The sequence below is a fragment of the Monodon monoceros genome, unplaced genomic scaffold, assembly GCF_005190385.1.
Source record: "Monodon monoceros isolate NGI ecotype Baffin Bay Population unplaced genomic scaffold, NGI_Narwhal_1 Super_Scaffold_2, whole genome shotgun sequence".
Taxonomy (NCBI): Eukaryota; Metazoa; Chordata; class Mammalia; order Artiodactyla; family Monodontidae; genus Monodon; species Monodon monoceros.
In genome coordinates, this window is record NW_021703776.1 from 49580579 (window position 1) to 49607615 (window position 27037).

Below are 27037 nucleotides of genomic sequence, written 5' to 3' on the forward strand. Positions count from 1 at the left end.
ACGCATTGTCATGCAATGTTTTGGACTTATCTCTGGGGTATAAAATGCTCAGTAAGTGGGCTAGTGTAAAAAATATTAGGAATTGATCTATTACATGTAAGAACCATATCAATCCCATCATACTGGAGGAAATTTAACTTGAAAAAGATCAGCTTCCTGACTTGGTTAAACGAAGTCTATAATGTAATGAGACAAAAGTGAAGTAGTTTAAGTAATAAATGTTTAATCAAAGAATTTTACATATTATTAACAGCATTCATTTGGCTAAACATCTACACGTTTGTAGAATCCTACTGTATATAAAGTGGGAATGTATCAAGTATAGACTATGAAAGTGCAAGTAACAAGTCAAGGTTAGAGTAATTTTTTTTTTTACATTATAAAATTAACTTGTTTACAAAATAGGCTTTGCCAAACTTTATTTGCGAATTGTAAAGTCAATGACTATGTTTTTAAAATATGTACCAAGGAAATACAAATTGGATAATGATCGTTTTCATGCTCAGGAGAGAACACCACAGAAACACAGGATACTGCACAAGTGAGAGGAACCAGAACCCACGGCTATACTGTCTGCACACAGGGCACTCCTTCTCACCTTACTGCAGCTTTGCAAGGCGCCTCAATGTGATACAAAGACTCTTTCTATTGAAAAATTAAAACTTGATCTAAAAACTGATTGGTGTTGATATTTTCAATCCAAAATAAATTTGTAAAAAAATCCTTTAATGGACTATTTCAGTTTAATATACAGTAATACACTGCAGACAAACCTAATATTTTCCCCAACTAATTTTAAAAGGGATTGATATCAGTGTTTCTGATAATTGGGGATATAAAAACTAATGTGGACTTCTGATATCCATGGCATAGGAGCAATTCCCACACAGTTTATCCTAAGGGAACAGGGGAATATTAAATACTCTAATATAATGTCTGAGCCATATGGTTTAAAGTACAAGAAAATTTCAAAAGCGGGGTTTGGGAAAAAAAGTAATCGAAAACCACAATTACAACTCATGTGGATATCAATACTAATATAACCTTTTACCCAGCCCAGGACTTGCCTGTACAAACTTGGTACTGAAATTTTGGTATCTGTAGATTTCTGATAAGAATCTGGCAAAACATTAAATGGAGTATTACCGTATCTATTTTGCTTATGTTACGCTAGTTTTGATAATATGTAAGTAAAACAGCCATTCCAACAGTTTATTCTAGTTTTAATTACACACTGTACCATTGTATCTTAATTACAACTAGGACCAGTATTTTCTTCACAGTAAGACACTGATAACTAGGAAGTTGATTTTTTTCAACACTAAACAGTAATCACACAGCAAATGAGTATTGTGCAATACAACAAACACGTCAGCATTTGCGATTTAGGCAAACAAACTGATTGAACATTTAGTTGTTATATTTACTGTAAAGGCAAGGCCATGGGTGGTTTTATGGAGGTCTTTGCAATTCACACAGCATAGTTACTTCGGAAGAGACACTGAAATCTGAATTACTTACTTAACTGGCAACTATCCATTTAGGTTAGGCAAAGGCACGGTAACATGTTGCGCAGGATGTTTTATTGAGTTTTTTAATAATTGTGGGATTTACTATAACTCATGAAAACTCCACTTTTTTTCTATTTTATAAAACACTTACCATTAAAAGTAATTGCACCCATTAGTAATTAGAATGCACTGTAAAATTGTGAAAACAAAGAACTATGATTGCACTTCCAATAAAGTGTCTCTTAAAATACAGCACCGCTGTTGCTAATCAACTGTACTTTAATATTAAAATAAACTGTATTTAACAGCAGCATTAGATTTTGTTAACTTAAGCTACAGGCTACATTTATTTAAATGCAGTCTCCATGGCAACAAAAGCCCATTAAATTCTGGAATATCATTGCTACCAAGTGGCACCTTTTACTTCTGAGAAGGCTGAGACTGCTCTGGAGCCCTCCAGGACACCGCACACCTGAACGCCTTGTTAGCGCACGAGTCAGAGTTTGGCACAAGTGGACTATAAATAGACATGAAAAGAGATCTTTGATTCATGTGAAAATTAAAATGAATTACACTGTGGTAGACGCTGCACTAAAGAGAAGCCTTGGATACCTCAATTCACACTGCTCAGACAAAAAGGAAGAAAGAAAATTACGGAAGAGCACAAAGAAATTGAGGAATGAAATGTTATTAGATCTGTCCAAAATAACTTCTAAAATGAAGAAAACTTTTATTCTTTTAAAAAGGAAAAACCACCCAAGGATTGGAGAGTAAGCCTTTAATTTAAATGTTCAATTTAAGTATTGCTGACCTTAGGCTAAACAGAGGACTGCATTTTCTTAAAATGTGGAATCTAACCTATTTATTTCATTTGTGTTTCTCTCTCCCACTCTTCTGTTCGTCAGCAAAAAGGGGAAAAGCTATCCAATTAAATACAAAAGAAATTAATTCCCTGTAAGGTTAAAATCAGAAATGAAGCTACCATTCAAGGGAACTCCTTTGTATTTAATTCTAATGTCAGTGGTTTATAATTAGTTGGAATTAAGTGGATCAAATCTCTATAAAGCATATTCCACTAGCATACCATCTGTACCTGCAATTGATTTAGAGCCCCGAGGTGTGCAGCTCACACTAAATGTACTTGTTCAGGCCAGTCACTTGAGGTTTGAGGTGTTTGACTTGAAACATCAGAACCATCCCCCCTGTTGGCTGCCTCATTACCACTGTCGCCAGCTTGAGATGCTGTTTCCCCAGCCAGAACGTTTCCTTCCAAAGGATTTTCTTCTTTGATTTGGGTTCCTCTACCTTCACTGACCACAGAATCTTCAAACACTGAATCTTCTGGCAGCATCAGTTCCACATCCCTCACACCTTCTTCCTCATCTTTGACACAGGGGAGCTGGGAATCTGCACTGATTTCTGTAGCTGCTGGAGGAATCAGGGCGATACTCTGAGGATTCATGTCATGAAACCAAGCCATAATATTGCCAAGAAGATTGTCATTGATGTTGGCGTCCTGGCCAGCTGAGTCAGGGTCACTGGATGAGGGATAGAATTCACTTCTCACCTCACTGAGAGGGTGTGAACTCAGGGTGTCAGTTGAAAATGGGTCACTTTCTGCTCCTAGTCTCATGAGGCTGTTACCAAGTTCCAACAGCTCAGAACTGCTCAACGCAGGCCGAGGGCTATCTGTGTTCCTGGGGACGGAGTCCAGCCTGGAAGGTAAAGAGGTGCCTATCGCTCCTAATGATGCTTCATTACTGAGAAAGTCTCTATTTTCTTCATTGATGGCTAGCCCAGATTCTTGCAGAGATAACTGTATTGCAAGAAGTATATTGGGATCATCTTCATCCAAGGAACTCAGAGCCTGAGGCAACAGAAAGTAAAATTACTTTAAAATTTAAAAGGAAAAATGATTGAACCCAGTGAGGTCTACCACTGTTCTTTTACCAAACAGATAATTAATAGTACCTCTATTTATACAGAAGAATTATCTGACCTACTCAAATCTTATTTTAATTTTCTCCTTGTGGATGCTAAAGGGAAAAAAATTTACTTAAGGTAAATCTGAAACAGAAGAATCTTTCCCTATAGTACATCTCTGAAGCAAAGATTTTAGAATGGAAGGAAGGAAAAGGAAAACAACAGAAGTAAAAATAGGAAGCCAGGCTAAACAGAGAAAGAGCAAAAGCAGGGGCAACGAGGCTGCCCAGAAAGGCTACCTGAAGAGAGTCCTGGTTCTCAGAGTGACTGGCGGGGGTGTAGTCGTGCAGAGAAGAGCTGTGCAGTGCGCTCATAGACGCAGAACTTACCACGGAGGTGCCAGGCCTGTGGCCACCGCCACCTTCCGGGATATCTGTTTCAAAGCAAGTGGTGCCAGAGATAATTTAGTCATACAAGATCTCATACATCTTTTTATTTAAATTGATGATTTCTCTTTGAGTGCTGGTGAAAACCTGTGTTCACAAGTTCACTTAATCTTTCAGAGATTTCTCATCCATATTTGTCTCATCATCAACAGCAATATATATCTAACACTATTACTTCAAATCCATGATCGTTCTTAATATTTTTGCTTGCATTATAAATGGTTCTATTCACAAATACAAGTGCTACCAAGTGCTTTTTTTCTCCCCTTAAGCAATAAGAAAGACGTTTTAGTTTTCAGAGTTCTTAAAACTACAGAAGGACTTCCCTGGTGGCGCAGTGGTTATCCGCCTGCCAATGCAGGGGACACAGGTTCGATCCCTGGTCTGGGAAAATCCTACATGCCGCAGAGCAACTAAGCCCATGTGTCACAATTACTGAGCCTGTGAGCCACAACTACTGAGCCCGCGTGCCTCGAGCCCGTGCTCTGCAACAAGAGAAGCCACTGCAATGAGAAGCCCGTGCACCGCAAGAAGGAGTAGCCCCATCTTGAGGCCTGTCGATCCTGATTTATTTATTTATTTTTTTTTTACTGCCGTGGCCTCTCCCGTTGTGGAGCACAGGCTCCGGACGCGCAGGCTCAGCGGCCATGGCTCACGGGCCCAGCCGCTCCACAGCATGTGGGATCTTCCTGGACTGGGGCACGAACCTGTGTCCCCTACATCGGCAAGCGGACTCTCAACCACTGCGCCACCAGGGAAGCCCGATCCTGATTTATTAAAGATGATCTGCTGACACCATAGTTTGAAGATTTTCAATTAATAATTTAATATTTAAAGCTGATAATTAATATAATTTGTCTTTAACACCAGAAATTAAAAAAAATGTTGCTAGGAGAACTGAGGCTAGGAGAAAAATATTTCATGAACACAATAACAGTAATCAACAGCTACAATTTATTGAGTGCTCACTAGGTGCTATTAGTACTTGAGGGTTTTACACTTACTATCTCATTTAATGCTCACAATAAGCCCACAAAGTGATACTATTATTGTTTTTTCTTTTTTTAAAAAATATTTTATTTATTTATTTATTTTGGCTGCCTCAGGTCTTAGTTGCGGCACCCAGGCTCTCTAGTTGTGGCACGCCGGCTCTAGAGTGCGCAGGCTTAGTTGCCCCGAGGCATGTTGGATCTTAGCTCCCCGACTAGGGATCAAACCTACGTCCCCTGCATTGGAAGGTGGATTCTTAACCACTGGACCACCAGGAAGGTCCCTATTATTGCTTCTTTAGAATGAGGAGACCAAAGCTTGGAGAGGGTAAGTGACTTGACTAAAGTTTCACACCGATATGCAGCAGAGCTGGGGTCATGAACTCAGGTCTGTCTGACTCCACAGCCCATGTACTTTTTTTTCCTCCCCCTCCAGTCAAGGCTTTACTGGGGCCCCTGTTGCAGCAGCGGGGAGCGAGAACAAACAACAGGTTCCCTAACAAACAACAGGTTCCCTTGCTTGCTCGCTCCCCAAGGGGAGGCGAGCTTGTTCCTTATATGGGGGGAGGGTAGGGGTGTGTCCAGTGGTGTGTGGGGGGGTGGCTTAGGTGTTTTGCCCACCCCTCTGGGGGTGTTGAGTGCAGGTGGCATGCGCAGTACCCTGCCTTTGCTCCCAACACCCTGTTTTTGCTCCCTGCTATTCAGAAGTGGCAGTTGAGTTTTTGGGTCTTTTGTTTCTTTTTGTCCATAATTTGTCCCAACTGTACATGCACGCAGTTATTTTTAGTCCCATATAGTTTCTTTGTATTTTGTTGCTCAGAGAGAGGTGTGTCCAGGTGCAAGCATTGCAGCACTTCAGCAAAGGGACCTAGGTCCCAGCTTGTCTCTCTTTTTTTTTTTTTTTTTTGCAGTACGCAGGCCTTTCACTGCAGCGGCCTCTCCTGTTGCGGAGCACAGGCTCTGGACGTGCAGGCTCAGCGGCCATGGCTCACGGGCCCAGCCGCTCCGCGGCATGTGGGATCTTCCCGGACCGGGGCACGAACCCATGTCCCCTGCATCGGCAGGCGGACTCTCAACCACTGCGCCACCAGGGAAACCCCTGTCTCATTTTTAGTGCTTTTTTTTTTTTGCCACCTATGTATCTTTCTGGTGAAATTGATGCTGGCTAAGGGGCCAGCTAGGGGATCTCAGTTCTCTCCACATGATCTCTCCATACTATCTCTCCACATTGGTTACTTTGGGCTTCCTCATAGCATTCTGGCTTGGCCCCAAATGTAAGTGTCCCAGATGAAGAAAGAAAGAAAGGCAGAAACTATATCCTTTTTGTGACCTAGCCTCAGAAGTCACATAGCATCTTTTTTTGACTGTACTTGATGTACAAAGGCCAGAGTCCATGTGAGAAGTTATGGGATAAAGGACACAAAGGGAAGCCATTAACTGCACAGTGCATGTTCTTAATCGCCCTGGTTTTCTGTATCCTGTGACATTAGAAGCATCTGCATGTTGACTGTATATCTAAATTACAAACTGTTTCACAAATATTTAGATTAGCCACTTTTAACAATAAATGCAAGAGAACTAAGATTAAAACAAACCCAACTCAAGAACTCACCTAAAGTGCTTTCACTTGGCTCATCAGGGTCTGGAGGATTACTAAGCATACTGTGCACATCTCCTCGACGGCGTTGTTGTCTGTGCCTCCTCCGATACTGAAATTCAGCATATTCCTGCATAAACCAAAGGTTATAAAATACAGGAGAGCATGCAAATTTTTAAATGCAAATAAAACAAACAATACACTTTTTTTCTAGGAAAAAAATGTGTGATTTTATATACATATTATAAAATCACTTGGCTTTAGAAAAAGAAACTGCAGGTATTGCCATGCCAAGGAAACAGAAATGGTAAAATGGAAAACGAAAAAATTTTAAATAGCCATTATAATTGTCTGGATAAATTGGGAATACTTGCAAGCTCCAATGCTAGATCATAACTGAGCCTTATTTCATATGCCTGGGTCTTGTTATCTAATATTATAACTAATACCAGAATGATTTTACTAATAAAAGTTAGGCCCTCTCTGGAGGTCTGGTTTTAAAAAAAATGACTGTGATATATGCAACAGAAAATAAAAGAAAAAGATAAAATAAAGAAAAGCACTAACAGTTAAGTGCTTGTTAGATTGTTGGATTCTGTATTCTTTGGGACTACTACATACCATACTCACATCAAAGAAGAATATGAGGTTACCTTTAAAATAAGATGTTACTTGGCTTCCTTCCTATATTAGTTAATACGTGGGGTTATCTACAACCCAGGCAGGGGGAAGTGTTTTCTATTTAGCATACGGGAAGAACACAGATTTGGGCAGATGTCCCTGAGTTTATTTTATATTTGTGATAATAGTTTAAAGTGGGTTTGCTATCACCAGAGGCAGAACCTGGGCCTACCTGCTATTATCTGCATACAAATGCACTTTTCCAGATTTTAGAGACAGAAGAGACTAGAAGACAGTCCAGTGTGCATGACACCAGCATAAAAAGGCTAATTTTGAGAATCGTTATAGATTCTTTCAGTGATAAACACTAAAATATTCAGGTTTATGATTATCTGGTTACTCTAGAATATTCAATATGCTTATGTTGTGAAAGTAACTGGAATAAATGAAAATAAGTTTTAAAACCCCAGTAAAACTTTTACATCATACAACTCTGGTTAAATTTATTCAAACTCCCTCATCTATGTAAGCAATTGGACCCTAATTAAAGAATGGAAGGCATTCTACCAGGTTAGAAACAAATGAACGTAAGATACTACAAGTGCCCAGAGAGATTATTCAGGTTCTTTAAATTTACTGCTGAGCTGGGGTACCATTTCCTCTTTTCCTGGAGGCCCATGATCCAAAACTGGATGACTGTTAATGTGTCATCATGGTTCACTGGACCACTGAGGACTACCACATTTCTCAGACAAAGATGGCAAGAAAACGTTATTTCAGTTAAGATTTATCTTGAGGGAGAATTTGTTTACTTTGTACACTTGGTGATGGTACAAAGTTACTCTGAATTAAATAAACTATTTCTGACCATAGAATATACATATTTCCAAATTGAAGAAAACTAAGTGGTTAAAAAAACCTGTAAAAGAAACGTTATATTTACAATTATTCTGATAAAAAACTCAAATGGCATTCTCTCACCATGCAACAGGCTTTAAAAAAATTGTTTTCATAAAATTAAACTTATCTGAAAATTTCCATGGATTCCTAAGATCTTCAAGTAAGCATATGAAAAGGCTTTAGTCGGGATACTCCAAAAGGTTTGAGAGTGTTAAGGCTATAGAGAAGAGTGAGAAGTTCTAGGATTTATAGGGAAAAAAGCTTCCAGGAGTTTTTTTTTTTTTTATAAATAATAATAGCCACCATTTATTGAGCACCAATTTTGTTAGTGACTTAAACAGATGCTTTAATCCTTCCAGAACTTCCACGGGGTAGATATCACCATCCACATTTTAAAGATGAGAAATTAAGGAAGACACAGCCTAAGTAGACCTTAAGTTATAGGGCTAGACCTCAAATTCTGGTGTCCCTTAGACTTTTCGATCATGCTGTTTCCTCTGGGCTCCACTGCCTTTAAAGTGGCACAAAACAAATACTGATGCTTGTCAATGACTCACTCAATTTAGTTTAAAAAGAATAAGATGTAATTAACTTTAATGAAAAATATAAATTCAACCTAAAAGTCTACTGAAGTTGGGCAACATTATTTTTTTCAGAATCCATATGAAGGCAAAGAGCTAATTTTTATAGATATAATTTTGGCAGATACTTGATAGTCACACACATGCAGAATTTTAAAGGTTCATACTGTGTGGTAATTCTTTACATCTGCAATAAGGTTTACATAAAAGCTTGGTGTTCAATGTACCAAAGACTTTAAATAACAGAAAACTGAAAGTGAATTAAATTATCCTTATAAAATTTATTAATTCATAAAAAATAAATTTAAGAAAAATGTTATTTATAATTTCACAGTTTTCAATCCCAAGAGGACAAGAGCTCAATAATTTTATTTATAAGTATTCACATGTGAGGTAAAAAGCCTGCCTATATTTTTACAAAATGAAATGGTGTTAGTCATATTAGCAGACCCTCAATATTCAAGAGAAATATTTTGAAATTACTAAAGTTATTTTCAGAGCCAGAAGCCACAAGATGATGCATACATGTCTGTGAATATACTGGTAAAGGTTTTATTTTTGCTAACTTGTGTTTCTACCTTGAAATACTGAAATCTTTGTATTCTTTTTTGATAACTGAAGCTTGTTTATTCCTCCTTTTAGGTGGAAGTTTTCCATACTATTCCCCAAAGCTGAAATTATACGATTACATAGAAATATTCAAGCATAGGGTCAGGTAAAGAAAAGGTTCATAATTTGTTTTACAATAGAAATTTCATTAATATATTAAAATTTTTTAAAAAATTTAAGTGAATTTAAAATTTCTGTATCAGAGCTCTAAGTACAAACTCTTCCTCAAGTAAATCTTGTTTTGCATATATCTACCAATACAAAAGGCCACAAGGTGATTGCAAGTATCCTTAGCAGCTGAAAAGAGAAAGTATCTGATTTAAATAAACCACAGTCATTTATGGATAATACTCAATTCCACTGTCTTTCAGTTGCAGATAACATATGGACTATAAATGATAAAGGTTTCATAGTTTGTCCTGCTGCCTTCCAAGAATTAAGTTAAAAGGTTATCATAATATAAGCGTCGAATGGTATACTGTTGTATAAAGAACCAGAAAGTAGAGAGAACTGCTAAAACCATTTAAAATCAGGCTCAACAGTGACAGTGGCAATTTAAATCTCAGAAAATAGCAATGTGATTAAGATTTTCACTTTATCTTATTTCTATTTGCAGCAAATGTTATTTGCAGTATTAGTATTTTAAGATGGTATATCAACAACAACAACAACAATGAAAACAAGAAGAGTGTGAAAATCTTAAAGAGAAGCAGAGAGCAACTATCAAAGCATTCTTTCTGCATAAACACTAAGGTCAAGTTTCCACCTTAGTAACTGATTATAAATCAATGCTAACAGGTTGTTGCAATAACTTAAAAAAAAAGATTGTCTATTTAGATTTTTAATAAATTCGGATTGAAACAATATTACAACTAGAAATGCATTTCTAATAAATAAAATTAATATTTCTGTTAATTAAAGACATTTTCCAAAAATGTAAGCTATAAATTGGCCTTCTGACTATTCAGTAATTAAAAATAAGAGAGGGTATGCATTTAATAATGTGATGATAATCCAATGAATAGGTAAATGTAGACTCTGCTGAGGCATTATTATTATAAAAGAAAGAAAAAAACATTGCTTACAATCTCAGTAGGATATTTAGAATAGATGAGGGTGCAAATGCAAGCAGGACTGCACTAAGGAAAATTATAACTAACCAAACCAAACCAAACCCGCACAAAACAATTACCTCAGGTGATGCAAATCCTAAATATTCCCAATCCCATGTTCCACCAGCAAAGCTACAAAGAAATTAGACATACCATTTGATTTATTATCAGTACTACAAAGTACAAACAATCAGACCCTTGCCCTTTGAACATTACTTTTAATTCCTCTGCTTGGAACTTGCTTAACCAAAGATCAACTACTGAATATAATTTAAATGATTCTTTAATTTTTTCTTTCAAATTCAACATTGCTTTATGTTTGTATAAAATGGTGGAAAAATTAAAAATCACCATGCTATACCAGAGTATTTTACAATTGCTTCTATTTTTATTTTTAGGGGTTTATGTAAAAATAAAGGTCCAAGGAATTTCTAATGCTTATAATTAATATGAATAAGAAAATATGCTTCAATTTATAATGGCAGAAATAGTATAAGTGTCTGAAATAAAACAACGAAAACTCAACTGCTCTTTAATGGATGAATATGGATCACTTAAAAAACTTTACGAATATCAGATTTCTAATTTCTTTACAACTTCTTACCAAAAAATACAAATATGACCATAACAATTTGGCAAGGCTTCCAAATTCTACATTATAAGATGTTTTTGACTATCAAAATGATGCGTTAGAATACTTGTTGAATTATGAGTTCACTGAAGTGTGAAATTTACCTAGCCTAATTTAGTCTGAGAAACTATACAATGAAAAACAAAACAAAACAAAAAAATAGATATAGTACTGGGGAAAAAAAAACACCAAAAAGAAGTTAACATACTTTTATCAGCTATCCATATTTTAGGTATAAGTAACTCTTAGGAATATGAACCCTAGTTGGAGAAAAAAATAAACCTGCTAGCATTTGTGGCTGGTGTTAGGATGAGTTCCATGGTGTGTATCCTTTTCACCTGCGTCTTGGAGCTTCTGGTGAGTCTGCAGGAGCAACTCCCCGAGCCACAGATGCCAGGAACTCTTGCCTCTTCTGCTGTACAAGGCATGCTGCCTTGATTATCTTGTGGCGGGGTGTGCGAAGGTAAGGCCTATTGACTTTTTGGGCAAGGTCTTCAGTGACCATCTCTAAGTCTGTCTATGTTAAGAAGAGGAAAAAAAAAATTATAGGTTGAGTGGGTTAGTCAATAGCAAATCCAGTGTCTGGTTAAATCTAACTCTTTTGAAATCAGAAATTAATCCAAATTTTATATAACTTCCAATTTCACATATGTTTCTACTTCGCACATTTTAGGAAAATAGCATTCATTCAATAGGCATTTAGAGTAATGTAGTTGGTATGGATACAAAGAAGTAGTGAGTATAATATAGCAGCTGTATAAAAAAAAATTATAATTTGTCTGTGTGAAAAAGAACTAATAAATTTCAAGGCACTGTACATGTAAGTGCCTGACCACATGGTACAGACTATATGTAAATGCTGAAGGAATGTGAAGCAAGGCAAAACCTTTGTGATTTGGGGTTAGGTCTGGAAGGCCTCATGGAGAAAATGAATATTCAGCATTGAAGGAAATGTAAGATATAAATTAGTAGAGGGGAGTTCAAAGGGATGACATAAAAACAGTAGCAAGAGGAGAAAGTTTGGTGACTTCAAAAAAAAAGAGGAATGTACAATGAACCTGGTCAGCTACACTGATGTCAGTTTGCTGACATGTTTTGTTTTGTTTTTTCAAGTACTCTTAAGTTTTTCAGTTGTACTGTTAAAATGAACTGGCAAATAGCAACTTTCCTATCTAGTATGTAATGTGGTTTGTTTCGTTTTTGAAGATAAAATGCCTAATTACATAATCAGAATTAGGCCAGATTTCAACCTCAACCAGTTTAAAATAAAGAAATAAATGTGGGGGCTTCCCTGGCGGCACAGTGGTGGAGAATCCGCCTGCCAATGCAGGGGACATGGGTTCGAGCCCTGGTCCGGGAAGATCCCACATGCCGCGGAGCAGCTAAGCCCATGCACCACAACTACTGAGCCTGCGCTTTAGAGCCCGCGAGCCACACCTACTGAAGCCCGCGAGCCTAGACCCCAAGCTCTGCAACAAGAGAAGCCACCGCAGTGAGAAGCCCGCGCACCGGGACGAAGAGCAGCTTCCGCTCGAAGCAACTAGAAAAAGCCCACACACAGCAACGAAGACCCAACAGAGCCAAAAGTAAATAAATAAAATAAAAGAAGAAAAAAGAAATAAATGTGGTAGGAAATGTTTGCATAGCTCAGAACTCATTCAAATCTGCACAGTGACAAATTCAAACATAAAGAAAATTTCAGTTTATTATCGGTAACTTTTCCTTTAAAAACCATTCTGAAAACAGAAACAAAATTGTTTATTAATTACACTCAAGTAAGATAAACCTTAGTTATAAAGTGGTTGAAAAAGGAGAAAATCTGTTTTTCATAGTAACTGCATTTAAATTTAATAAAAAAGACATCTTACTTGCATGAGTTCAAAAATTTCTTTCTTTGTGCTTTTAGGTTCTAAGAAAAATCCATATGGATAAGAACACTTGAGAATGCGTCGAGTTTTTAAGAGTACATGAACTGCATCTTCGATGAAAGTGGTATCTGGACAGCCTCCTTCAGCTATAAAGTAAACCAGGCACAGTGAAAAAATTTTTTTTGCAAATACACTATTATAAAATTAAACAGCTAAGTTTTCTTAAAAGAAAGAAAAAAGAACAAGGATCCCTAAGAAGAAACTGAAGTAGCTATATGATAGTATTTATTTGAACTAGACTAAAAACCTACATAAAACACTCATACGTTTTGCATTTAGGTGACGTGTATGCATTTATAAATGGAGCACACCCTGCAGTAGCCCAGGAATACTGATGGCAGTCATGAAGGAATGCATACATTGATCCTGGATTCTGTTCTCACCCTGTGAGTAAACAAATCTAGCTTTAGGTTAACTCAAAGGTTCCATGTTTTACTAAGTTTTTTAGGTTATCCCTAGCAGAATTCTACTCATTAAGAATTAGAACAAATGCCTTGCTAAGTTGCTTGCTAAAAAAAAAAAAAAAAAAAGCCTAATTATAAATTATGCTTCTGCAAAAACAACATTGTAAGGTAAAAGACACAACATTCTGGGGAACAACTGGGTAACTAATGCTAGTTAATAAATACTCCAGGGAGAGAAAGAGAGAAAGGGAGGAAGAGTGGTTTTATTTCTTCCTTTCCAAATCTTCTATCTTTTAATTCTTTTTTATGTCTTACTATGCTGTCTAGAACCTCCAGAAGGTTGAACAGAAGCAGTAGTTTACATCTACAAATACTTATGTATATTTAGTATGTTTTGGGCACTGTTCTAGGTACTAGAGATACGTCCGTGATGGAATAGACTGTAGAACCCGTGAGGACTTTTTCTTTCAATTTTTACTGTGGACAATAATACTTCAAGAGTTTGGTATTGGCTTGATATAGTTATGTCATTACTACAGTCTAAGAACTAGTAATTAACAAGGAGACTAAGCTGCTACTGATGCTTTTTGTCCCACTCTAATTTATTTAACTTATGGTTATTGTTTTAATTAGGAAGTTATCCTCATGAAAATGGTGTTAGTACTCATTACTTTTATAAAATGGAGCAAACACAAGGGTAACTGATTCCATTTTAGGCTTAAAACCTTTTATATATAAGCTGTGATTATTTAAAAAATGTGACTTTTTAGGGACTTCGCTGGTGGCACAGGGGTTAAGAATCTGCCTGCCAGTGCAGGGGACATGGGTTCGAGCCCTGGTCTGGGAAGATCCCACGTGCCACAGAGCAACTAACCCTGGGCACCACAACTACTGAGCCTGTGCTCTAGAGCCTGCAAGCCACAACTACTGAAGACTGCGTGCCTAGAGCCCATGCTCCGCAACAAGAGAAGCCACCGCAATGAGAAGCCTGCGCACTGCAACGAAGAGTAGCCCCTGCTCGCCACAACTAGAGAAAGCCCGCACGCAGCAACGAGGACCCAAAGCAGCCAAAAAAAAAAAAGTCACTTTTTAAAACAAACATGCCAGAACCTGTACTCTGTGTGGTCACTGAGATATTATATTTTAATTATGTAACTAGTATTCAATCCATTTTTAGGAATGTTCTTTTTGAACTTCCATTTTAGGAACCATAAGTAAGCCTTATCTCGTGACTTTGCTTTTTGACTCCAATGTCCGCCATTTACCAGTGACATGATTTCTCCCAAAACTGTACTTGACTTCTCTACTATACTAGGCACTCTGCTAAATTTTCTCAAGAATCTTTGGGAATTCAGTTACATGACAATTTGATGGCTTGTGAATCTTGCTCCTTTGACTAGGTCAGGGATGCCTTTTTGGGCCCATTCACTTTTCCCAACATTGTAGAGCATCATCAGCAGTGGCACAGAGTAAGCAAAACCACAATGTGTGTTTATCTGCCAGCAGCAGAGCTTGCACTAAGAGGAGCAGGTGACGTAAGCAAGGTGGAAAATCTTACCAGAGGCCTCAAATGCTAAGCTACACTCTGGGCTTCTGAAAACTCCAAACTGCCAAATGAGCAAATGGAGATAAGGTATTCTTTTAAGGGTCTTAACCTCCTACCAATGAAGTGACTTAAGCATGACAGCTATTTTATATTAATTATCACACATATCACTTATAACTTACTTTCTCTGAGAGCTCTACTCAATTGCTCCATCTTTTCTTTGGCTGTTTTAAGAAGGCGTTGTTCTAACTAAAAGAATAGAAATAAATAAATATATCATTTTCTTTATTTATTCACAACAGTAGAGTTTAGCACATTTGAAATGATTTGGGACATACCTGATAGCTATGTTCATGATTTTTAAATCTTGTGTAGTAGTGCATAAATCTGTCAAGTTCCTGAAATCGTTTATGCTTTTTCTCAGCCTAGGAAACGAAAGTCCACAAATGACATTTATAAATAAAAGTACTAGCTATTAAAATTGTTTTTTTTGATCACTTCAAAATTTTATTAGTAACAGATAGTAGTGCATACAGATTTATCGATTATTTTGTTGAGAAAATAATAACCAATACATTTTAAACGCTTCCCAGAACAAAGTCTTGTATTTGTATTCTCTGTGACAAACCACTGAATCCGCAATTCCCAGAGTGTAAGGTAAATATGTCTCTCAAACCTTATGTTCATTAGATCTTCAATGTTTTATTATGTTGTTTATTGCTATAAACTGAAATGTGTCCCCCATCAATTCATATGTTGAAGGTGTAACCCCCAATGTGACTATATTTAGAGATAGGGCCTGTGAGATGATAAAGGTTGAACAAGGTCATTAGGGTGGAGATCTAATCCAATAGAGCTGGTGCCCTTATAAGAAGAGGAAGAGACAACAGAGCTTGCTCTCTCTCCTTCCTGTGAGGACATAGCAAAAAGATAACTGTCTATAAGCCAGGAAGAGAGTCATTGCCAAAAACCGAATTGGTAGAAATCTTGATCTTGGACTTCCTAGTCTCAAGAACTATGAAAAATAAATTTTTGTTGTTTAAGCCATTCAGTCTATGGTATTTTGTTATGGCAGCCAAGCAGACTAAGATGCTTATTATAAACAATAACATAATATTATATTGTTGATATAATGTTAAAATTGTTTTTAAGTCATTTTAGAGACATGCTGGGATACGTCTTGTCTAATCTTCACCAATATAAAAAAAGGAAAATTAAAAGCTCAAGTTTATAGAGCTATTTTGTTTAAATTAAAGGCTACTCTAAAGTGTATTGAATTAAAATGCCTCATTACAATAAGATAGGAAAAGAAGAAATGAAAAACACTGCCACTGGTATTAAGTGGCTTAGAGATCTTGGCTTCTACAGTTCTCTTTACCTCCACAGTCATTTCCTTGGATTGTTCCTCTACATGCTGAATGACTTCATAGCGAGTACATCTGTAATAACCTCCTGTGGAAGAACTATGTTTTTTCCATTCTTCTAGGCAAATCCAGCAAAAGTCATACTTGCACTTCAAAAGAAAACATATATGCAAATATCGCCCCATGTTAATATGCAAATTATTTTCTAAATTCCTGTCAACCAATTTGTAGAGATTAAACAATCCTGCCTGTGTGACCAGGAACAAATCTTCTCAAAGACACACCCTCCTCTTTTTGAGGTTTTCTCTGGAGACCTTATGTGCGCTATGGAAAGATGTGGGGGTAGTTTAAAGTTATTGCTTATAAGGATAAATTAAAATCATAATATTATTAAGTAATCTCAAGAAAGCTTGAAAAATATCAATGGGATATTCTTTCCAAATAATAAACCAGATCCTGACAAATGTTTCATTTTTCAGGTGCATAGTAATCTTACCTTGGTCTATAAAGCTCCACCAGTGTATTTGAAAACTTCTGTTGACTTTGACAAACTGATTTTTAAACTGGGAATAAGTTAAAAAGGCCTCTAATCAGAACAGCTAACATAAAACCTATTTCTCATTAAAAAAAAAATTCTCTTTCTTAATTACCATAATTTGCAGACAATGCCAAAAAATATGAGTATTCCAGTATGAAAATATATCTTTTTTTCTCTTAAATGCTTATGGATTTTGAGTCAGAGAGATCTTTCCAATTTAAATCTATGTTTTCTCCTGGTACTTTTAGAGTTTGTTTAAAAAAATATTTAAATATTTGATCTGTTCAGAATTTATTTGGGTATTCAGTATGAATTAAACTTTATTTTTTTCCACATAGCTGCCCAGTTGTCTCAATACCATTTACTGAACAGTCCATGTTTCTCTACTGGTTGGAGATGCCTCCTTTACCATATACTGAATTCCCATTTATGTGTCTATTTTCTGGGCTTTCTTTCTATTCTGTTTCATTGATCTGTAGATTCATGTACCAGCACCATGCTGTCTTAATTACTGAGCCTTTATAGTATGGGTTACTGTTTGACAAGGCTAGTTCCTCCTCACTGTTCTTTTTCAGAGTTTTCTGGCTCTTCTTACTTTGTTTTTCCATGTGAACTTTTAATTAGCTTATCTAGATGCAGAAACAAAACCTGTTGGTATTTTTGTTGGAATCTTTCTATCCAAGAACTTTGTTATCTTTCCATTTGTTTGTCATCTTCTGTGTCCTACAGATAGGGGTCTTAACATTTTCTTCATGTAAGTCTTATCCATTTCTTAAGTTTCTTTCTAGATAAATGAGGTCTTCTTTTTCAGTATATATTCTATCTGAATGTTACTGGCACACGTGAAGGCTATTACTCTCTGCACATTACTTTTGTACCCTGCTAGTTAATTGAATTTTTATTGTTTGCAATAGTTTTTCAGTTGATTCTTGTGGGCTTTCTAGGTATACAATCATGCTGGCTGTAAAAAATGACAATTTTCCCACCTTATTTCTAATTTTTATATCCCCAATTTCTTTTCATTGTCAAATTATGTTGACTGGTATCTCCAGTCCAATGTTAATAATATTTGTCATGGGGAGTATCTTTATATTGTTCTCAATTTTAGTGAGAGTACCTCTAGTTTCCCCACTAAATATCATGCTAACTTTTGGACTAAGATAGATTTATTTTTATCATGCTATTGCGATAAAAGGAAGAATCTATCTATTCCTATTTCTTTGTGTGTCTTATAAAGAATGGTTGTTGAGTTTTTGTCAAAGGCCTTTTTGGCATCTACAGAAAATTTACATGGTTTTTCTTCTTGTATCTACCACTAAAATGAGGTACAGTAATAGCTTTCTAAATATCAAACCATTCTTGTATTCCTGGAATAAACCCCACATGATTAATTGGTCTTTTTTTAAAATTAAAAACATGTTTTTCATTGAAATATAATCGATATTCAATTATTCTTCTAATGCACTCTGCTAGATTACATTTGCTAATATCTGTATTTTCCCCTCCAATATCTTATTTAGGACTCATGCATTCTTCTTCATAAATAAGACAGATCTACAGTTTTAATTTTTATAATCTTGTCAAGTGCTGGTATCAAGGTTCTACTCAGTTTATAATAATAATTTGAAAGTTTCCATTTTCTTTTTTTTCTTTTTGTCCTGGAAACAGTCTGAATCACATTGGAGTTACCTATTCTTTAAAGCTTTGATAAAACTCTATTGTGAAACTGTTAGGGCCTATTGCTTTTAAAGGAGAGATCACTGAAAAACTCTTTCTTCTACGGAGTGAGTTTGTTTGGATATTTCTTCTAGAGTTAGTTTCAATAAATTATATTTTCTTGGAAAATCAATCCATTTCAAAACCAAGTTCAAATTTATCTGCAAGAGTTGAGCAAAGTTATCTCTTATTATTATTTTACTTTGCTTTGTTTATTGATTAGTCCCCTTTTTAAAAATTATTTATTTATTTATTTATGGCTGCCTTGGGTCTTCGTTGCTGCACACGGGCTTTCTCTAGCTGCAGCCAGCGGAGGGCTACTCTTTGTTGCGGTGTGTGGACTTCTCATTGCGGTGGCTTCTCTTGTTGTGGAGCACGGGCTCTAGGCGTGCGGGCTTCAGTAGTTGTGGCATGAGGGCTTCAGTAGTTGTGGCTCATGGGCTCTAGAACGCAGGCTCAGTAGTTGTGGCACACAGGCTTAGGTGCTCCGTGGCATGTGGGATCTTCCCGGACCAGGGACTGAACCCGTGTCCCCTGAATTGCCAGGTGGATTCTTTACCACTGCGCCACCAGGGAAGTCCCAGTCCCCTTATTTCTTATATTGTGTATTTGAACTCCCTCACCCCCACATTTTTCTTATTGCAAGCTTTGTGGTTTATCTTATTTTTTTTCCTTCAGAAAACCACTTTTGGATTTATTTATTAGTTGTATTGTTTTTCAGTTTTTGACTCACTGATTTCTGATTAAAACAAATTCTTCTTCCTTGTTTTCAAGTTTGTATTTCTTGAGTCATATCCTTAATTCATTCCTTATTTTGTATCATTTTAAGTGAACAAGGCTATGCACATTTCTGAATTGCTTTAAATATAGCCCTCAGGTTCTGAAAAAGTAGTTATTTATAGAAATTCTTTAATTTCTATTTTATTTTTACTCACGAGTTGTTTGAGAGATTTTAAATTTCCAAATGAAAAGGCTTTTTGTAACTTTATTATTCATTTCTATTTTATTCCATTATGATCAGAGAATGTTGATTACACCACTCTATTTTCTGGATAATTATTTAGATTTTCTTTGATGATCAATGGTTAATTTTTTTGGTGAATGTTCCATGGGTACTTGAAAATATGGCATGAGTCCATCTTTTCAGGATACAGAGTCTGAATATATAGTAATCAGATAATACCTTAGTCATTATGTCAAGTCTTATCTTCATTAATTTTTTCTCTACCTGGTATGTCACGAACAGAGAGCTGAATTAAAGTCTCTGTCCTCATTTAGCCCTTCACAAACATGTACTTACACAATAAACTGTGTACTTGTTTCAAGGTTCTGACAGTACGTAAGTTCTTTTGTTGCCTGCTAAAAGCAAACCTTGTGCCTGATTTGATCCAAGTACCCTTCAGTACAGCTCCATTGATCTCTCAAAATTAGTGGCAAAACTTTCTACAAACAGCAAAATTTTACATTCTATGGTAAGAAAAAGAATATAGAACTTTAATAATTTTTTATTTTTTAGTTGCAGCATAGTTTTCCACAGAGCCAGATCAATAAATTACTGTAAGTGATTTAAAATGTGTAAGGATGCAATATTTAAATAGCTTCCTGAAAATTATCTAAAGGGAAATGAATAAAGAGAGTTTTTAAAATAAATGAACTTATTTTATAGGGCCAAACCTGTCATTCTTTTAAAATGTTTAACAATTTGATTCCAGAAAGTAAAAACTATCTACTGAGTAGTAATCAATATTGAAGCATTAATAAAGGTATATTATGATTTAGTCATTGTGTTAGAAAATAGATTCAATTACATATTACCTGTTGTCCCACATTTTAAAAAAACTATAAAAGTATAAACACTTTCACTTCCTAGATGTCTCCTTTTATGTCATGAGAATTACTCATCAGTTTCCTTTGTTCAATGCAAATACTTCAGATGGTTAAATAAGACTACATTTACATAGTATGTAAGTAAATGTTTCTTTTATATGCAAAAGAAGTTTAAGCAAAATCTGTTTAAGATAAATTACCTTACATCATTAGCCTGATTAATTCATGAAAATATTCATTCACTCAATACATATCTATCAACTACTTACTGCTGGTAGGTGCTATGACTGAAATAAAGGTAATGTTGGATCCCGCCCTTTTATTAGTAGCCCAACTGCTGATTTTTATGGTCAACATGTATTTTTTTTTTACACATCTATGTAGCCTATATCAGACTGTCCAAGAAAAAACTAATATGGATGTTGGACATAGGACTGCATATAAATGAAATAATTTTGGCCTGATCAGCTAAACTAATAAGCAATTCTGAGCATTTTACTCAGAACACTACTAAGTTTTTCTTCTTAGGAAATCATTACTGTCTCACTAAGACAATTCATTCATGTTAATTTATTATAATATAAAATCATCTGGTAACTGTCATTATTTTTGAAGTCATAATAATAATGATCATTAGTTTCAAGGTAAAAAATTAAGAAGTACTTAAAGAGAAGATATTGATGTATTTTACTGAAATCTTAACTATGTGGGTTTCTTTCACATCCTAAATTAGAAAAATTATATTGCTCTTCTCTCAATAGTTTTAAATAATTATTTTTATATATATGGCATTCCCAAGGAAAAGGAAAAAAACTGAGATATTACAGTTAAGCAAAAATGTTCATAAATGTAGGCATGGATTAATAAAATATTATTAACTTAATTCCAGAATATTTGTTTTAAATATGGTAGTTTCTTTCTATGCAATCTAGGTCAGGAAGGTAGCCTTCTAACAGTAATTATTTATAATAATTTTTAGCCAAGTGACATTTTCATTTTCAATATAGTAATGAGTTACTTATTTAATTGATGATTTCATTAGCAAACCTGCCCACTGTTTCGGGCACCTTTCTTATATAGACACCAGGATTTAAATTTGGACTTACAGGGATTGCTTGGGGCCTGACTTGGACCTTGAGACTATGCTGTGTGCTCCAAAATCAGCTTTTCAAGAGATCTATGTAAGGTAGCACTCGATCATTTAACATTATTTATATATACACAAAACTCTCTCAGAATCCTCACTGGGGGAGTGGGTGACTGGGAGGGAAGGACTCAGGCATTTCTGATCTGGCCAAGTACCACTGAATCCTTACCTTTATTTTTAACATTCATCATGATTGTAAAATTTAGTAATATAAACCAACATTTATGTTATTTAACAAAGAATGTAGAATACAATCTTCTAGAATCCATCTGAAAGCCAATAAGATACCTATGCTTACAGCATTTCTTCTTTGGATTCACAATCAAATGAAGGTTCTAACTGCAAAGCATGTATTGTACAATCCTCTTTAACTTACCTTAGCACACTGCATGTGATTGCATCCCTCATTCTTCTGTATTGGAGACTTACAGTTAGCACAAGGCTTGGAGTTAGTTAACAACCAGAGACAGTTGGCAGCATCCTCATAAGCTTCACTAACTCCCACAACTTTGGGATATAAAGCACAAATACAGAAATAAATGATTTAGTGTACAACTCCAGATGGAAAAACACTCAAAGTTTTCTTTGCAGGCTGTCTCTCAATTTTAAATATATACTTATTTTCCTATTAGGGTCTATGGCAAAGTTTTTACCCATGATTATTTAAGACAAAATAAAAATGAATCCAATGACATGTCTGAAAGTAAATTCATCATTTCCCCCAAATCTGCTCCTTTCTCTATCTCCTGTCCTGTTAAATGATATGATCTTCTACCCAGAATAGATCCAGGAAGAGCATGATCTTGGACACCTTCCTCTTTCCCTCATCTACTGTGTCCCATTGATTCTATCTCTTCCTCTTTCATATCCATCTTCTCTCCATTCCCACTTCTTATTGCTTTAGCTAGGATCGTCCACACCTTCTTCCCAGACAATTAAAACACAGAAACCAACCTAGCTCCCAGATCCTTCTCCCCCCACCCTCACAACCCACACTATATTGCCTCTATAAAGTGATCTTTTAAAAATACAAATCTTTAAATCTTCTAATTGCTCCCCACTGACTACAAGATAAAATCAAACTGTTTTAGCAAAGAATACAAAGCCCTTCATGATTTGGCCACTAACTACTGGTAAGGTCCTCCCACCCTCTATCCCCACACTAACCTTATACTCTTCATCATCTTAAACTCTGTTTATTCTACTTTAATTTGAGATCTGCACTGTTAAAGAATGCCAGGGTTTTTAAAGACTCTAACTTTTACATTTTATGTTCTATAAATCTCCACCACCACGCATGCAGAGATTCAGGGGCTGGAGAGAGTGGTAGACACATAATTAAAAAATTATTTTTTCCTGCAAGAATGACAGTAATGAAGTTTGTTTTCTAACTTCAAGTACATAGGGAAGTTCTATCTTTTCTTTACTGAAAGAGATGTCTGAAAATCACTTTGAAATCCTTAAGAGTAGTCCATTCAGTTAAGACCCTCATTATATGCAGATATTCTAGGAAGGGTTGGGTAACAGGTTAGCCCTACTGTTGAAAGCAGGGGAGAAATCAGAAGTTTTGAAGTTTAAAAGAAAAAGTTACTCAACCTCCAGATTTAAATCCCTGGAGAGGAAAGGTGACAAAGGTTTGGGCTGTCTGACCCCTGGGAACTGGCTCTGCATATGAACTGGAAGAGATGAGCACCAACAACAGTCCTTTGATGGAGCCTAGCAGTGGAGGAGTGGAGGCAGGGGGTGTCTTGCTGCAAGGAACCCTGGGTGCCTACCGACTTAAGTTTGTGTCAACAACAGAACAGCAGCTACTGCTGGACTGTAAAGCACTGGTTTTCAATTCCACATAGCAGAGAGAAACAATAGCAGCAACGAACTGCTCAGACTGCGCTCCATTTCTAAGGCCACTTGGTAGAAGATGGTTTGATTAGGGTGTGGTGCAGAGCATGCTCAGATAATTTGGTGGAGAACAGGAGTTTCAGAAGGAACATACTATACTTAATGGCTATGAAGGTCAGCTGTGAAGGTAATGCTGTTTACAAACGGTACTGCTATAAAACCTAATCATTAAGTACAGTGTCTAATTTTTGTTTAAAGTAGTGGCCTTTCTCCTCCCTTTAGCATCAATATTATTTTTAGCTCAGAGTCTCCAACATATTCTTATGACCTTTATTGTCCATTGTTATAATAAATAAAGCACAAAGCCATTAAAACAAAGCAGCTGTGTGGCCTGCAACATTAACAGTTTTATTCTCCTACCCTTGGAGAGAATGCTAGTTTCTGACTGCATTCTAGAGGATTACATGAAGTAAATCATGTTCAGAAAATAACCTTAGTACAACAAAAACTTGAACGGGAAGAAATGCCTTTACTACCTGTGCTCTGAACATGCTCATTTCATACATCTGCCCTTTGTACATACTTTTCTCAATACCTGCAATACCCAAACTCCCTTCAATCTACCTGGTGAGTCTTCTCCATCCCTACTGACTTCCAAACTCTTCACTTCAGATGCATGTCTAATATAGCTTGATCTTCTTTCCTTAATAATCTAGTGTGCTTTTAGGTCTCTTTGTAAGAAAAATTAACTTCATTTAATCACGTATTACAGTATAAAAATCTCAGATCTATTAGTAGAATCAACATGTGCTCAAGTGAAAACAAAGTTGCTTTTAAAGACTGAATTCTTAAAAGACTACTGAATTTCATTCAATAACCATTACTGAGTATGTACTATGAAAAAAACTGGTCTTAAATTTTTATAAATTAACTATCATTTCACAGAAAATATAATCATTCCTGCTTCTTGCTCTGATAAGCTGCAATACAGGCAGTTTCAGTACTGAAAAGCAGTATTTCAATCTTTATATGGAATTAATTCTTTCAACTGAGCTCAGTATATTTTCTAATATTTTTCTGATCAATTAGATTTTGTCACTCCTTTTAAGTCTCATAACTCAAAGACTTTGGAAAACTAGGGATAAGGGAGAAAACGATCTCATGAATCTACAAGTTCGGTTGAAAATTCTTACGCCAAAGATATGTGACCATGACCCAAATTAATATGTGAACCCAATACAGCATTAAATCATACTTTTCTTTTTTGGAGTATTATTTTTGTATATCTGACAGTGATGTTCTACTTAAGTATTACAGTGGCCTGTTATTGTTTGCTTTAGGCCTTACCCTAAATTTCATAAACTTAAAAGTGGCCATTAGTAGTCTGCTGGTTACCGCCAAGTTTCACTGTGGTGATTACACATCAGTACAGTGAGACAACTTTTTCTCAGCAATGGGGAATTTTCTCTGCAGTCTTGGCTTTGGCTCCCTTTGCAGTGGACCACTTGCGGGTGTCCTGGGTCTCTTGCCTCCTATCCAATTTTCTAAAGTTCCTCCATCTTTCTGAATTAAAATCCTATTTGGGACTCTTTGAGGACTATCTTCAGTTTTTACTTGAGGTCTCCCTATCTCTCGCCACCAGAGGTAACCACGTATACACTGTGTTCGTATACACTGTGAACGTATACACTAGTTCTTCTATTTCTCTTCTGTCTTCATTATCAGGATCATTATCTTATGCAAGGACAATCTGTCACAGTCCCTCCAAAAATCTGTACTGACTAGCCAGGTCATTCTCCTTCTTCTTCTCTAATAAGACTTATTTGTGAATATGGAATGATTGATCCAATTTTACATTGGCAAGGGATAACTAAAAATAGTCACCCATTTCAAAATACTTGCTTTATATCTCAAATCACATACTTCTGGCCATTTTCTCCTCAAGAATTAAATACTATACTAATTACTTCTTGTGGTGCATTAACTCTTTTAGGCAACTGGTAAGTACACTAGATTAATAACTTAATAAAATGAAAAGTTATCTTCTTACTTCTCCTGTAAACACCTTTCCTCTCCCATCTGTATTGGCTGTCTTGTTCAAGCACTTATGTTCTCTCACCTGGACATGTTGAAGTTGTCTCAGAAACAGCTTTCTTACCTAGTATCTCAATAGCCCCTAATTCATCATCCACACTTCCACCTGAATGATTTTTCTAAGCAAACATCTTCAGTTATCACTTTCCTACTCAAAACTCCTTTTTGGTGTCTTGGGGTAAAGTCAGACCTCCCAGCATTACATATAACCCCCACCCCTGCACATGCAGTCTCATCTCTCACTGTACCTTTGCACTGGTTGAACTGAATTATTTGCAGTCCTTGAATACGCCATGCTATTTCACAGCCCTACTTTACCATGAGCCTAGAATGCCCTTCCTATTCTGGTCTGTGTGAAGAACATCTATCAGTTTTCAATACACGGCTTATGTATCAATTATTTTATAAAGCTTTCCTTACCTCTTTCCTAGATGATCTCCTAACTAATCTGCTCCTTTGTCCCTCCCCTCCCTCACAATGTATCACAGGTATACTGTTCTCTCACACCATCTTTATACTTATTTTTCTGAGTTTTGTACATACCTGTCTCCAACTCTAAAATGTAAATTTCAAGAGCATAGGGGGCATCTTATTTCTGTACTCTAACATAAAACAGCACTAAATAAATGCTAAACACATAATGAAGATACTATTTAAAAGCAACAAGTTACTCCTAAGTTTTCTCAGCATTTTTTCTGAGCTGGAGACAAGCACTTCTAAAAGCCACTGGACATCTCCACACATATGTCCTGTAGGTACCTCAGGTGCAAAATGCCCACAACAAAATTCATTATTTTCCCCTGAAAATTACTCCTTTACCTGAATTTCCTAATTTCACCAATGACATCATGATCTACCCTGTGACCCAAACTAAAAATTCACCTTCCTACTTCTGACCTAACTCTCCTTTAGTCTACCCTTCCTAGTTATCAGTTATCTTGATAAAAATATCTTTAACAATGCCACTTCCCTATTCAAAAAATGCATTCTATGGCTTATTCTGTTAATAGGAAAAATTCAGACAATTTGGCAAGAACCCTCACAATCTGGCAACACCTACCTTTCCAGCCTCATCTCTCACAAATGTCTCCCCTGGACCATAATTTTAAACTCCACAGAATGTATAAAGAAATGCAGGTAGGTGGGCAATAGCAAGCCATCTCTAATAGAAATATAGATGTTTCTAGGTGTCAGAAGCAGGAGAAGAAAACAAAATCCAGTCGTCTTGTCATGTTTAAAGGTGTTGCAGGGTAATGGTATTAATCTCTTTATGGAACTCACACACATAGACATACCCATACACAGATAGGGCTAATGGGTGGGTATCCAGAGAGCAATGGCAAGCTCTATCTGGTATTCAAGAGAGAGATACAATGAACCTGGGGAACAAGAACAATCTATACAAATCTTTTTGATTTGGGAAGCAGGTACTCAAAAAATATTTGTTGACTGAATGATGAATGTTCAGGACAGAAATGATTAATCAGCCCTCACTAAAAAATATCCTAAAATTATCCACTTCCCTTTGCTCCCATTTAAAGGACATGAGCCTTATCATGTGAAAGGGATCGCCCTCATTGTCAATGAATAAACTGGTATTCTGGTTTACCTAAGTAGTGTCTTTTCCATGGATCTGAATAACCCCGAGTCAGTACACAAAATCGATCTTGTGAATATAAACTGCTGAGAATAATCTCTCGGGCAATGGTATATT

The 27037-nt window shown here is 36.1% G+C and overlaps 1 protein-coding gene across 5 annotated transcripts in view; it reads right to left on the reverse strand.

The window, feature by feature from the left end:
- Positions 1-203: 203 nt before the first annotated feature.
- ANKIB1 (ankyrin repeat and IBR domain containing 1) overlaps positions 204-27037 on the reverse strand; it is a 157277-nt gene continuing 130443 nt past the window's right edge. For 2 of the 5 annotated variants that reach the window (XM_029233170.1, XM_029233175.1), the window contains exons 11-20: positions 21767-21897; positions 16177-16311; positions 15137-15223; positions 14981-15047; positions 12789-12934; positions 11259-11437; positions 10370-10421; positions 6482-6596; positions 3734-3867; positions 204-3378 (exon numbers count right to left, since the gene is read on the reverse strand). In XM_029233170.1, coding sequence (XP_029089003.1) covers positions 2638-3378; positions 3734-3867; positions 6482-6596; positions 10370-10421; positions 11259-11437; positions 12789-12934; positions 14981-15047; positions 15137-15223; positions 16177-16311; positions 21767-21897 — 1787 coding nt within the window. In that variant the 3' untranslated portion in view covers positions 204-2637. The remainder of the gene's footprint in view (positions 3379-3733; positions 3868-6481; positions 6597-10369; positions 10422-11258; positions 11438-12788; positions 12935-14980; positions 15048-15136; positions 15224-16176; positions 16312-21766; positions 21898-27037) is intronic. The other 3 variants (XM_029233174.1, XM_029233171.1, XM_029233173.1) reach the window with 3 other exon arrangements.